The sequence below is a fragment of the Aedes albopictus genome, chromosome 3, assembly GCF_035046485.1.
Source record: "Aedes albopictus strain Foshan chromosome 3, AalbF5, whole genome shotgun sequence".
NCBI lineage: Eukaryota > Metazoa > Arthropoda > Insecta > Diptera > Culicidae > Aedes > Aedes albopictus.
The window spans coordinates 260,317,301-260,331,382 of NC_085138.1; the positions used below are offsets into that span (position 1 = coordinate 260,317,301).

Here is a 14,082-nt window from a genome sequence, read left to right on the forward strand (position 1 = left end):
ACTCTACTAGAATTTATGGGAAGATCTCCTGCGACAGCTTCTACGATTTATCCCGATAGAAAATCTTGTAGAGAATTCGCGATAAGTTCTGGTAGAAATCCTACTAAAATTTGTTTGAGCAAAACGCATGAGAAATTGCGGAAAAAATCCCATGAGGGGCTCTGGGAGCAATACTGGGATGATATTGTGTAGCATCCCTGTGAAAAACTCCAGGAGAAAAAAAAATGAATACCAATTTCCCTGAGTAATCAAGATATTCCCTGAGTTATCCAGGTTTTTCCCTGTTAAATAAAATTCCCTGATGATTCCCGGTTTTCAAGGGTTTTCCATGTAGTAGACACCCTGTCATATAGCCGAGTACCACCGACGATCTATCCAGCGGTGATCTAGTCGGAACCCTAAGCCATGCATGTGATGCCGCAAAGCCAAGGCGATCCCAACCTAGAAATGGACGCAAACCGGTATACTGGAGGTGTCGAGAAATCGCAGAGCTCCGCGCATCCTGCCTAAAACCTAGAAGGAGGATGCAAAGAGCTCGCACCGATGAGGATAATATTGGGTGACTGAGGCCTCGAGTCGACCCCTGGCTATGCAGATATGCCTAGACAGAGACGAATTTCCGGAGAGGTGGAAAAGGCAAAGATTGGTTCTACTGCCCACACTTAGGAAGCCATCTGGCTTCCTATCTGCCTTTTATACACCACCCGAAAACTGTTAGAACGGATCATTTTGTCGAGGCTGATGGTCTATACCGAGAAAACAGATGACTCTGGCCTCTCGGATAACCAGTTCGGTTTCCGAAAGGGTCGATCGACAGTGGACGCTATTAGGGCTGTAATCGAAAAGGCCGAAAGAGTGCTCCAAAAGAAACTAACAGGAATTTGCGGTCGTCACGCTGAACGTAAAGAATGCGTTACTTGCTTCAGCTTGGACACGCGTCTTCCCCCTATTTGCTTGGAGTGCTTGTCGGAGTGTGTCAACGTGGAAGTTAGCTGGAGCACGTCGTTTTCGATAGCCCTAGGTTCCCAGAGATGCGCGGCGTGACAGACAATAGCATTGTCACGAAGACCAGAGGGCATCGGACCAAGTCCGGGGTAGTCTTGATCCACTGCCGGGGATTTGGCCGAGTAATCCGTAACGTAGTCGGGGGTCGTCGGATCGCCGGTGAACTGGAAGTCTACCACTAACCGAGATCGCCGGACCGACATCGATACCTGACTGATAAGGATGGAAACATCGCTGTCGGGTAAACTTCCACCGTCGGGATCTTTCTCCGTCGGAATAGGCTAGGTCAGGCTCACGGACTGATCTGGGTACCTGTCCAGGAAGGTACGGGTCTGGAAACGCTTCCGCTCTCTTCCGGGAATTCTTCGTCGGTGTAGGTTGGATTCACCGCCTGGAACTGTTCGAGTAGTGCGCGTAAAATGGAGTGTTTAAGGGCACACAATCTAGATGACCCTGTGAATGCTAGTGTTAGTGTTTTTTCGGCCTTGCAGTCTTCGGTGTGCAATCAAAACGACATATCTTCTCTATAACCGACGTTTCGATGGTCTGTGTCATTTTTCTCAAGCGTTATATTTGAAATTACACGTTGTACATATTAGAATTAGACAGGAAAAACTACAAAGGTGGACACAAAACTTGCAGAAAAATTGTTCTTCGTCTGGTGGTATGGCATGCACATAGAACATAGTCAAATTATGAAGGAACTTCATCAATTTCCTACAATTTTACATACAATGATCAAAACAAGTAATTTTACAAACCACACACAAAAGACTAGAATCAAAACAAACGACGTAGACAGGCAGATATTTGACAACACCAACACTAACGACAATGACACCCAATAGGAAATTTTAACTCACAGAACTTGCATACAACATTTTACCAAATTTCTGACTGGAAATAAATCGACGGTTTAAAATTACAATAACATAGTGGCAAAAAGAGTAGTGACCCGCCATACAAAACTTCCTAGTTCTTTGTGATAAAAAATAGTTAGTAGTGTCCTAAATGTTATGTAAATTACTTGTTCTGGTCATTGTGTGTAAAACTGTATGAAATTGATGAAGTTCGTCCATTATTTGAATACATTCTATGTGCATTCCATACCACCAGACGAAGAACGGTTTTTCTGTAAGTTTTGTGTTCACTTCTGTAGTTTTCCCTATCTAATTACAGTCAGATTTTTTTTACGTGGGGGATAAAAAAAAAAAAAAAAAAAAAAAAAAAAAAAAAAAAAAAAAAAAAAAAAAAAAAAAAAAAAAAAAACGCGTAAAAAAGTCTCACCATTTCTCGACGGCTTTGGACACGAATGCCAACTTTTTTGGTAAAGTGTCTTTAATAAAATATAATAATAATAATAATTTCTCGACGAATCATGCAAAAATAAAACGATGATTTTTTTTTGTATGGAGTTTTCATTTACGCGGCCGCGTAAATGAAAACCGCGTAAAAAAAGACCTGGCTGTATAATATGTACAATAGTATGGGACACGCTTGTATGGAAAAAATAAATCACCGCTCCAGTCGACTTTTTAGATCCCATTTAGGTCCCATATGAACTGTACAACATGCAGAGGCGCGTGATCGGTTGGTGGCCGATCGATGAAAGAATGTGCAGGTTGAGAATCAAGGGCCGATTCTTCAACATTAGCATAATAAACGTGCACAGCCCTCACTCCGGAAGCACTGATGATGACAAAGACGCATTTTACGCGCAGCTCGAACGCGAGTACGACCGCTGCCCAAACCACGACGTCAAGATCATCATAGGGGATCTAAACGCTCAGGTAGGCCAGGAGGAGGAATTCAGACCGACGATTGGAAAGTTCAGCGCCCACCAGCTGACGAACGAAAATGGCCTACGCCTCATCGATTTCGCCGCCTCCAAGAACATGGTCATTCGTAGCACCTTCTTCCAGCACAGCCTCCCTTATCGTTACACCTGGAGATCACCACAACAAACGGAATCGCAAATCGACCACGTTCTGATTGATGGACGGCACTTCTCCGACATTATCGACGTCAGGACCTATCGTGGCGCTAATATCGACTCCGATCACTACCTGGTGATGGTTAAACTGCGCCCAAAACTCTCCGTTATTAACAACGTACATTACCGGCGGCCGCCCCGGTACGATCTAGAGCGACTGAAGCAACCGGATGTCGCCACCGCATACGCGCAGAATCTCGAGGCAGCGTTGCCGGACGAGGGTGTGCTCGATGTGGCCCCTCTAGAGGACTGCTGGAGTACAGTGAAAGCAGCCATCAACAACGCAGCCGAGAGCACAATCGGGTACGTAGAACGGAGTCGACGAAACGATTGGTTCGACGAGGAGTGCAGAGCGGTTCTGGAGGAGAAGGATGCAGCGCGGGCGGTAATGATGCAGCATGGAACCCGACAGAATGTGGAGCGATACAGACAGAAGCGGAAGCAGCAGACCCGTCTCTTCCGGGAGAAAAAGCGCCGCCTGGAAGAAGCGGAGTGCGAGGAAATGGAACTGCTGTGCCGTTCACAGGAAACACGCAAGTTCTACCAGAAGCTCAACGCATCCCGCAAAGGCTACGTGCCGCAAGCCGAAATATGCAGGGATAAGGAAGGGAGCCTCCTGACGGACAAACGTGAGGTGATCGAAAGGTGGAAGCAGCACTTCGACGAGCACCTGAATGGCGAAGAGAATGTAGGCACGGAGGACCAAGGCAGCGGAGGAAATGACTATGTTGGTGCAGCAGAGGACGGGAACGAACCAACTCCCACGCTGAGGGAAGTTAAGGATGCCATCCACCAGCTCAAAAACAACAAAGCAGCTGGTAAGGACGGTATCGCAGCAGAACTCATCAAGATGGGCCCGGAAAAGTTGGCCACCTGTCTGCACCAGTTAGTAGTCAAGATCTGGGAAACCGAACAGCTACCGGAGGAGTGGAAGGAAGGGATAATCTGTCCCATCCACAAGAAAGGCGACAAGTTAATGTGTGAGAACTTTCGAGCGATCACCGTTTTGAATGCCGCCTACAAAGTGCTATCCCAGATCATCTTCCGTCGTCTTTCACCTAAAGTAAATGAGTTCGTGGGAAGTTACCAAGCCGGTTTCATCGACGGCCGGTCGACAACGGACTAGATCTTCACCGTACGGCAAATCCTCCAGAAATGCCGTGAATACCAGGTCCCAACGCATCACCTGTTCATCGACTTCAAAGCGGCATACGACAGTATCGACCGCACAGAGCTATGGAAAATTATGGACGAGAACAGCTTTCCCGGGAAGCTGACTAGACTGATAAGAGCAACGATGGACGGTGTGCAGAACAGCGTAAGGATTTCGGGTGAGCTATCCAGTTCATTTGAATCTCGACGGGGACTACGACAAGGTGATGGACTTTCCTGCCTACTATTCAACATCGCCCTGGAAGGTGTTATGCGACGAGCCGGGCTCAACAGCCGGGGTACGATCTTCACGAAATCCAGCCAATTTGTCTGTTTTGCGGATGACATGGATATTATTGCCAGAACATTTGGAACGGTGGCAGAACTGTACACCCGCCTGAAACGTGAAGCAGCAAAGGTCGGACTGGTGGTGAATGCGGCTAAGACAAAGTACATGCTGGTAGGTGGGACTGAGCGAGACAGGACAAGCCTTGGCAGCAATGTTACGATAGACGGGGATACTTTCGAGGTGGTAGAAGAATTCGTCTACCTCGGTTCCTTGCTAACGGCTGACAATAACGTGAGCCGTGAAATACGAAGGCGCATCATCAGTGGAAGTCGTGCCTACTATGGGCTCCAGAAGAAACTGCGGTCAAAAAAGATTCACCCCCGCACCAAATGTACCATGTACAAGACGTTAATAAGACCGGTGGTTCTCTACGGACACGAGACATGGACGATGCTCGAGGAGGACCTGCAAGCACTCGGAGTTTTCGAGCGACGGGTGCTAAGGACGATCTTCGGCGGTGTGCAGGAGAACGGTGTGTGGCGGAGAAGAATGAACCACGAGCTCGCTGCACTCTACGGCGAACCCAGCATCCAGAAGGTGGCCAAAGCCGGAAGGATACGGTGGGCAGGGCATGTTGCAAGAATGCCGGACAACAACCCTGCAAAGCTGGTGTTTGCAACTGATCCGGTTGGCACAAGAAGGCGTGGAGCGCAGAGAGCACGATGGGCGGACCAGGTGGAGCGTGATCTGGCGAGTGTTGGGCGTGACCGAGGATGGAGAGCTGCAGCTGCAAATCGAGTATTATGGCGGCGAATTGTTGATTCAGTATTATCATGAATTTGATGTGAACTAAATAAATGAAATGAAATGATGAACTGTACAAAATTTCAGCGCAATTTGTGAAACTATAATTTGGAGCAAGCGGTTCAAAGTTTGCATAGGATTTACTATGGGAAAAGTTACACTTTCAAACAAAACATCCCAGAGGTCGCCCTTTGTCTCCTTAATTCAAACCGATCAACGCTTCTTGTAAAAAATTATGAAACTTGCCTACAAAGACCGCAAAACGATTGGATGCTTGTGGAAAAAGTTATTGTTTTATTACCGATTAGTGATTCAACGAACGGCTTTTTATTTTGTTTTATCAGCAGCACTGCTGCTGCCGTTGTTGAATGGGGTGGCGGGAGGCATCACCACCCCCAGTAACAGCAGCAGCAAGGCAGCAGCTACAGTGCTGCTAATAAAACAAAACAAAAAGCCGTTCGTTGAATCACTAATCGGTAATAAATCAATATCTTTTTCCACAAGCATTCAATTGTTTTGCGGTAGCTTAGTTGGTAAAGCACTTGTCTAGCGAATAAGGGTCGTGAGTTCAAATCTCACCTGAGCTGTGGATTTTTCCCAATTTAACCAATAATTTACCCATCTGTACATATGTACGTTGAGTTATTTGAAATTCATAATTGACCACACGGATTGGTATTACCGAAAATTTGCACTTGGAGTGAGAAGAATTTGATGTTTGTCCCATACTAATGTAGAACGTTCATTTTCAAATATAACTCTTGAGAAAGATGGCATAGACCATCGGAACGTCGGACATAGAGAACATATGTCGTTTAGATTGCACACTGAAGACTGCAAGGCCGAAAAAAACCAAGGTATAGATGACTTCCTTCGTTAGAAAGATCTTCATCTTCACTGAAATATTAACGGTAGCCAAAGGGCTTGGCATGTAGACCAGCATAAGGCAATAGAACACATGATGCTCTTTGCGTGCCCAAGTAATCAAAAGTTCCGCTTCTCATGACAAAATACACTTCCAAATTCCGCGAAGTTCAGAAAAAGTTCCAAACGGAACTTTCTGGTTGCTTAAGAGGCTAACAATGAGCCCTTTTGGAACTTCGCGCAGAAGTTCCGCCTAAGCTCATTGTTTGCCTTTAAAGCAGCTTGAAGGCTGTTCAAGATGCCACTCGGAACTTTACCGGAACTCTCAAGTTTCTAGAAGTTCATTCGAGTGACTTGATGTGCTCAGGATTTTTTTTGTCAATTTATCAAAAACTACTTTATACAAATATTTTTTGGATAGAAAATTAAAGTTTACGAAATCAATGAATTAAAGTGCAGGTGAAAAAAAAAATATGATGACCACCGGATTTGAACCCGTAGCCGTTGCGCGTGAGCCCTATACGCAACCCTAACACCACAATTGCGATGAAGTAAACTCTGGGTGACATCTAACTTGAATCAATGCTCTTCCGATAGCTAGGTTTGTACACTTGCACAATAGCGCAGTTAAATAACCTCATCAGCAGCACAGCGGGACGACAGCAGGCTTCCACGCAGGAGGGATCCGATTCAAATCTTCATACGATTGTGCCATGGTAAAGTAAGTTTGGTCAAATTTCACGCAGTACAAGCATACGGCAGAAGCTTTGGTGAATTTGAAAAGTGTTATTCTTTTTACATTCATTTTGAGGAAGTTCCATCAGTAGCTGCTTAGAAGGCTATTCAGCTTCCTTATGTGAACTTTAAAGTTCCAAAATTACTTAAAAATAACGCTGCTCATTAAGTACCCTCTTATCCGAACTTTCGGCTACTTGGGTGGTATTTGTAAGGTATTCTCGTCCGTTCGGGTACCTAGGAGACTACGCACTTTCCAGAATAGATTTAGCGCTGTGTGGGATTCTTATCGCATTTAAAACACTCTACTAATGAGAAGAAGAGCATGAATATCGCATATACACATATACATGCACGCATACCGACATTTCTTCAAACTCCCAAGTAACACACTTGTCACAGAAGCGTCACGGCGGCGCAGGTTTTTGTTGCGCAGAAGTCACTGTAACTTACTTCTAACAAATAAACACTTACTTGCTAGAAGTAAGTCACCATGACTTCTGCGCAACAAAAACCTGCGCCGCCGTGACTCTTCTGTGACAAGTGTGTTACTTGGGCTGAGTATGTAAATTGGTCTACTTGACTCGACCTTCCGAGCTTTCCATTAAGGATCCGTTTTTTTAGTGAACATCGCGCCATTCAGTATCCCTTGGTGTACGAGAAAAGCAAAAAGAAAATCGCAAGAACACTAAAAATCATCAATGAATCTCTTTTATGGAAATATCCATCAGAAAAAGACAGTTAGATAATTTTCTTCTGGTACTTTACTAAGAGTCCTTTGAAATCTCGGAATCGTTCGACGTGAAATGTAAACATTGCATTGCATTGGCATGAGCTGTATCCAGAAGATTCCTGACTGGGAGTAACTTTTTTATGCAGAACAGTAAGAATAGACGTGAGCCCAGCTAGACTCAAATGATTCCCAGAAGGGAGTGAATGATATTCTCGGTAGCTCATAAAACCTCATTGGTATAACATTTATCCTTACTAACATTCTTGGTTTTAAAACGGGTTCAAAGCGGGTTTATGAAGGTTTTAATGGGGTTTCCGAACTAAATCCTTCCATTTGAACTCATTTTTAAGCCATTAATGCTACTAGGCAATTACATATATAGGCAGGTACAAGTGTCCAAGCATACTTACACTCCATTAGATGTACGAATCTACAGGTCGGGCGCGTGCACATCGATCTATTAAAATCTTGGCACACCGGGAGGGTGTCCAGTAACTGTAACGGGTGGACAAGAAAGACAGACTTTCGATTAGTTTAGTTTTGATTTGCACTCGAGCCAGCGCGATGGAAGGTAAATGGTGAACTTTTTTTTATTGAATTAAATTAAATTTTACGATTGAGGTTAAAAGTGGTTAGGTGATGGTGATTGGTTTTTGGTAGGAATGTGAAACTAAACTAGAAAACAAAGAAAAACGGAAAAACGTTAATATTGAACGAAAAACGAAAACAACTAAAACCAAATATGGATGATTTTGGGGGGGTGATAGAGATGGTGGGATGATTGTATCGGTTTGGGTGGTATCAAGACGGCATCGACGAAGAGCTTTGGGTAGATTTTATAGTAGGTTCGGAAAGGAATATGGCATGATTGGGGGAAGAATTGGGGATCCGAACAGGAAAGGAGTCAAAAATGAAAATATCTTCTAGCAATAATGTTGATATAGTTGAGGCATATCCACAGTTTTAGGGGTTTTAGACGTTGGGCCGCGATTCGACACGTTAATTCGTGATAACATTGTGGCTTTCCTAGTTTTTTTCTAACCGTTTTTTTTTAATTCAACTAAAGCTCCTTCAATTAGTTAACTTCCTAGCCTTGGGGATTTAGTTTGATTTTTCTGCAGACAATATGTTTGCCCTGTCGGGTCGTTAAATCGAGTAGATCATTTTTTTAAATAAGAAAGCTTCCAATAAACCAAAACATCAAAAAATACAAAGAAGTCGACATTATATGACGTTTCAATCGAAATTAGAGAAAAAAGCACAGTTAGTAAGATTTGGTTTCCTAGTTGTGTGGGCATAGACATACTAAGCAGCAGGCAGTCATTCTTCAGCGGCAGCCCAAATCTGTTCATAATGATCCATCAATGTTTCAATAATCAGATATTCGATCCTAATCAGAAAGCTAGAAGCAAAGGAAAGGTGAGGTTATGTGACGACAAAACATTCCGGGCGTTCCGGATCCAATATGTAAAACTGAAATAGAAAAGCGGGGTGCAGCTGCCACCAAGCAAGCGGCCAATATATGGGAAGTTGAAGATGCGGACAAAAAGAAAAGGAAACGGAACCATTCTAAAGCTGCTGCTGCTGCTGCTGCGGCGCTGAGCGAGAATATTGTTTCGAAAAAGCACATTCTATTATGTATGTTCAAGACAGTGGGGGTTGAAAGGCGAACGAGCATTGGGTCATTTCAGTTAAGAAGCAGACGGTTGTTTTTTTCTTGGTTGGGGTTATGGGAGTTATGCAACTTAAAATAGTATTTTTTTGGGGGATGAAGCAGCAAACGGAGGGATTTCTAAAGAAATCGAGAAGGCTTCATATCAAGATCTGTGAAAGAGAGAAATATCCAAAATATATGGCAACACTGTTTGTGGTTGTTTGAGTCACTACAATCATATCGGATTTTTGGGAGTCAAAATCATTTACAATTCAATTTTCATACAAAACTATTTGCTTGAATGTGTTTCAATTGCTGGTAGCATACTTTTATAATTTTTCGAGTACGCGTACCCCGGTTTTGCCATCATAACTCATTTTAATATTCTTATGTTATTCATGAATAACAAAAAATAACTGATTATTAACAAAATATGCAATCATAGCAGAACAAGCTCTTCTGAGTATGGAGCATAGAAAAAAGATGAATATCATCCCAATGGCATATTATCATAACTTTTTTTGTTATTGATGAGATATTCGAAAGTTCGGGGAGAATAACAAAAGTATTTCAAATTTTGTTATTGATTTTTTACTAAGAACATCAATTTTTGTTATCGATTTGTTAGAAATAGGAGCTTGAAGAACAAAAACGATAACTGAATTTGTTTCGGAAAATAAGTAAATAACTAATTTTGTTATTTTGTGAACAACAACCAGAAACAAAACATTTATAATTATGATGTTTTTTCCGGAAATAACTAACCTTGTTCTTACTTTGTTCACATTAATTCAATGATAACTGATTTAGTTATTCTAAATTTTTAAACATGTTGACCTTGAATTGTTCTTATATTGATAAAAATAGTTATTGTCGAATTATTTATCGTTTCCAATATAGTTATTTATGTAACGAGTTGCAAAAAGTTGATTTTTTCAGCACGAGTCGTACATTTATCCAACGATCCCAAGCAGCACCTGCAACATCATCTAAAATGTAGCTTTCTATGCTTTGGTCTAAAAGAGTTGCAATAACAGCACACGCAACTTCAATCTTGTCCGTTGAGTTGCATTTAAACTCCAAATATCGTTAAGTTGCAGCTTTGTTTCATAGGAATTACAAAAAACATCGTATTTGACATCGATTTATGGAGGCGGAGCTAACATATTCTTCACAAGTGACAATGCAGTCAGCTTGCATTAAATGTGCTATGTAACACACATGAAACATCTTACTGTGGTTTGTTTGCTCAGATTAGGTTCCAGATGTGTTACAAAAAACTTGCGCGTCTTTTCATTTTGACAGCTTTCTAACTTGTGACAAAGAAGATACAATGAAGTAACGCGTAACTTCAGCAGCTTTTATGGTGCGTTGAGCAGCAAATCTCTCACAGAGCTTCTGGTGTAGTATGTTAGGTGAGTGGTTAATACTCCTGGTGTCCATGGTTCGAGTCTGGACATTTTTTTTTCTTATTTTTTATCAATCCCCTTAACTCAAGTTGCATAACGATTTAGAATTTGCGCTTTTTGCGTTTCAAAGGAGAAGCAATTATGTTCTGTTGTCCTTAATACAAACAGTGAATAAATTGCACTGATGTTGCTGGTACTGGCTTTGAAACAAGTCGTGTTGCTTGGGGAGGCTTGCCGAGTTGGTTATATACGAAGACTGCTGAAAAATCGTATTTTTCAACGAGTTCCATACAAAATTTTACGCAATGATTTTTTTATAATGCAACCCATTTGAGTTGCATAATGTTCATAATGCAACTGAAATGAGTTGCATTATGAAAATTATACATTTTTTTTTCCATAATGCAACTCATTTCAGTTGCATAATGAGCCAGTTCGGAAAAATTGGCCATTATGATACCAAAATGAGTTATATAAAATGTAAATTATGATACTGAATTGCATAAAAAAATTTTACCATTCAGCTATTTAGTTTAAGTCGCAAAATTTGATCTTCTTTTGTTATTTTTTCCTCTTGGATAGCGTTTTTTTTTTATCTCGTGTGATTCAAGCACATGAGTTTCACGCCGAGGTTTTATGTTCGATTCTCACTCCCGACAATTTTACAAGCCACTGGTCATGAGACGGTATCCAAAAGCTCCTTTGAGTATAGGTCATTGGATCTACGGCCATTTGATGCACGATGAACAAAGCTCACGTTCATGCAACTATGTTCTGCCAAGTAGTCAAGATTTACCTTGGGTGTGGGTCACCATAACAATAAGCGTAATCGGTGATCTCTGGCTGTATCCACAGGCTCATGCATATACCTTTTTTCAATTCTCCCTAATACTTCTCCAAAGCTCTTTGAAATGTCAAGAACCCTTTGAAACTCACATGAAATCTCCTTTGAAACCCCCTTAAACTTCTCTTAAACCACGCTGTTATCCTCTGAACTACACTGAAAGTCCCTCAATCACACTGAAAACATCTGAAACATACTGAATCACCCTGAAACTCCTGTAAAACCCACCTAAACTTTCCTCGAAGGGCCCCTGAAGTCTCACTGAAGTTTCTCCAAATGATTCGAAACCTCTTAGAAACCTCATGAAACCCCTGATGAGGTTTTGAACTCTATTGAGTCTTTCTGAAACCTGCCAAAGCGCCTAGATATGCCTTGAAACCACTAAGAAAATTTCCTGAGATTCCTGTAGACTTCCCTCCAACTTCACTGAAACTCCCTTAAGCCCCCTGAAACCTCCTGAATCCACACGAAGCCGCTCGAAACGCATTGAAACGACTTAGCTTTCCCTGAACTCTACTAAGGCTCCCTGAAACCCCTCGAAGCTTTCTTTAAACTTCACTGAAGACCTGTAAAACCTCAAGAAACACCTCCTAAGTCCCCCTTAACTCAGGAGCGGTCGCGTCGTGTACTGAGTACACGCACCATGAAAAAATCACGCATGTGGTACACCGCTTGAGCGCGGCGTCGCTGCAGGTAGTCAAAGACGCGACTGCTCGAGGGTTAATCTGGTACAAATATCCGAAATGGAGGATTACTTGCCTGTGGAGCCGGCCTTCCCCAAAGTTATCCCCCTGAATCCTCCGTAGTCCTCCTGAAGATTTCATGCAAGCTCTTTAAGCCCCCGAAGCCCCCTGGAACGTCTTGTAACTCATCTGAGGCCTCTGTGAAGCTCTCCTGAAAGTCCCTGATACCCCCTAAAATCCAATGGAATCCCCCGAAATGCCTCGATATTCCTCCGAAACCGTTTGAAACACCTACTGAAGGGCCCCGATGTTCTCTAGTAGCCTTTCTAAATATTAGCTTGGCATTGCTTTGAAACTGCCCTGAACATTAGAACTTTGAAACTACAATTTTGAATGTCGTCATTTTCGTTACACCGAGTGACGTTGCATCATCAACGCTGTTCATCAAAACTAGTAGGGTCGTCCAATCTCTCCTCATATAAAGTGTTTTAAACCAACTGAGTACCAGTAGTTATCAATACTACCGCCTAAATCCTATGTTCTAAACTGATGACCTAGACTAGGGGTTTTCAGATCGTGCACAACAAAACAAATACCCTTGAAATCCCCTTAAACTTATTGAATCCTCTCGAAACCTATTGAACTGCACTAAAACGCGTCCAAAATGCCTAGAAATCACTCACAGAACCTCCTGAAACATATGTAGTCTTTCCTTAAACTCTACTGAAGGCCTGTGAAACCTTAAGAAACGCCTAAACGACTTAAAATATCGAGTATCACCTCAGCAAACCTTTTAAATCCCCTTTATTGTTTCCGTCAGCTCTCGAATACTCCTGATAGACTTCAGTAGAGTCTCTAGTAGAGTTAAATACTTCAACTTCTCCAAACACCCTGAAATGACTTGAAATATCGCGAAACGTCTCAAAAAATCTCCTACCGATTTACTTTCCTTAAACTTATCGAAACGTCTTGAAAAGACTGATACTCTGAAGTCCCTGGTACCCCCTGAAATCCACTAGAATCCCCCGAAATGCTTTGACCAACCCCAATACCCTTTTAAACCTTTTGGAGCTCTCCTGGAGGATCTTGAAACTCTCGGATACCCTTAACGGATCATCATGTTGGATAACACTGCTCGGCAAAATTTTACAAAATTTGTTGTTATGGGATGAGACAAAAAAAGGACATGGGTTTGAGACCCTAGAAGAGCCATAGGGAAAGATTTTTTGAAAAATATTGGACCGGGCCTTCACAGTTTGTGACCGAAGTTCAGTGGATAATTCAGTGAAATACTGAAAACGCCTAAATATATGCACAGCGCGTTCTAATACACATATGTATCAATTGAACACCCCAAGTTCTCCATACAAACTTCGGTCATAAACTGTGAAGGCCCGGTCCAATATTTTTCAACAATTCTTTCACTATGACACTTCTAGGGTCCCAAGCCCCAGTTTTTTTTTCTCATCCCATAACAAAATTTATTGCTGAACGGTGAGATAGGTTACGTTGTAGTTTTCTATTACGAGTACCAGTTGATAATTTGACATCATTGCCAACGTTGCGATCCGCAGGATTGGATCTTCTTCAGGGTTCTCTGTAGATCAATTCCTGACTCTTACTGAGTTAAAATAGCAAAATATATCTGTATAGTGCATTGCTTGTAAAGGATTTTGACTGTAATACACTGACTGTTTTCATACTCTATAACTCAAAGTATATTAATTTCATTCTTGTTTTGACAACTTATATGCAACCTTCTCCATTACCGGACTCGTCTGTCCAAAACCAAAACCAAAAACTAACATAAGCACCAAAAACCTGTACCTGTCCATTGGCATCGGTGTAGATAACGTAGGGAGCATTCAGGGGTATCGTAGACGAAGCTGTTGTTGGATTATTGAAATGTCATTTGAG

The 14,082-nt window shown here is 42.2% G+C and overlaps 1 protein-coding gene across 31 annotated transcripts in view; it reads right to left on the reverse strand.

Moving 5' to 3' along the window:
* Positions 1 to 14,082, reverse strand: part of LOC115253893 (protein muscleblind) — a 1,330,915-nt gene that overhangs the window by 9,507 nt on the left and 1,307,326 nt on the right. For 12 of the 31 annotated variants that reach the window (XM_062860470.1, XM_062860468.1, XM_062860467.1 and 9 more), the window contains 2 exons: positions 13,993 to 14,051; positions 7,986 to 8,097 (listed from right to left, as the gene is read on the reverse strand). In XM_062860470.1, the coding sequence (XP_062716454.1) occupies positions 7,986 to 8,097; positions 13,993 to 14,051 (171 nt within the window). The remainder of the gene's footprint in view (positions 1 to 7,985; positions 8,098 to 13,992; positions 14,052 to 14,082) is intronic. The other 19 variants (XM_062860471.1, XM_062860469.1, XM_062860475.1 and 16 more) reach the window with 3 other exon arrangements.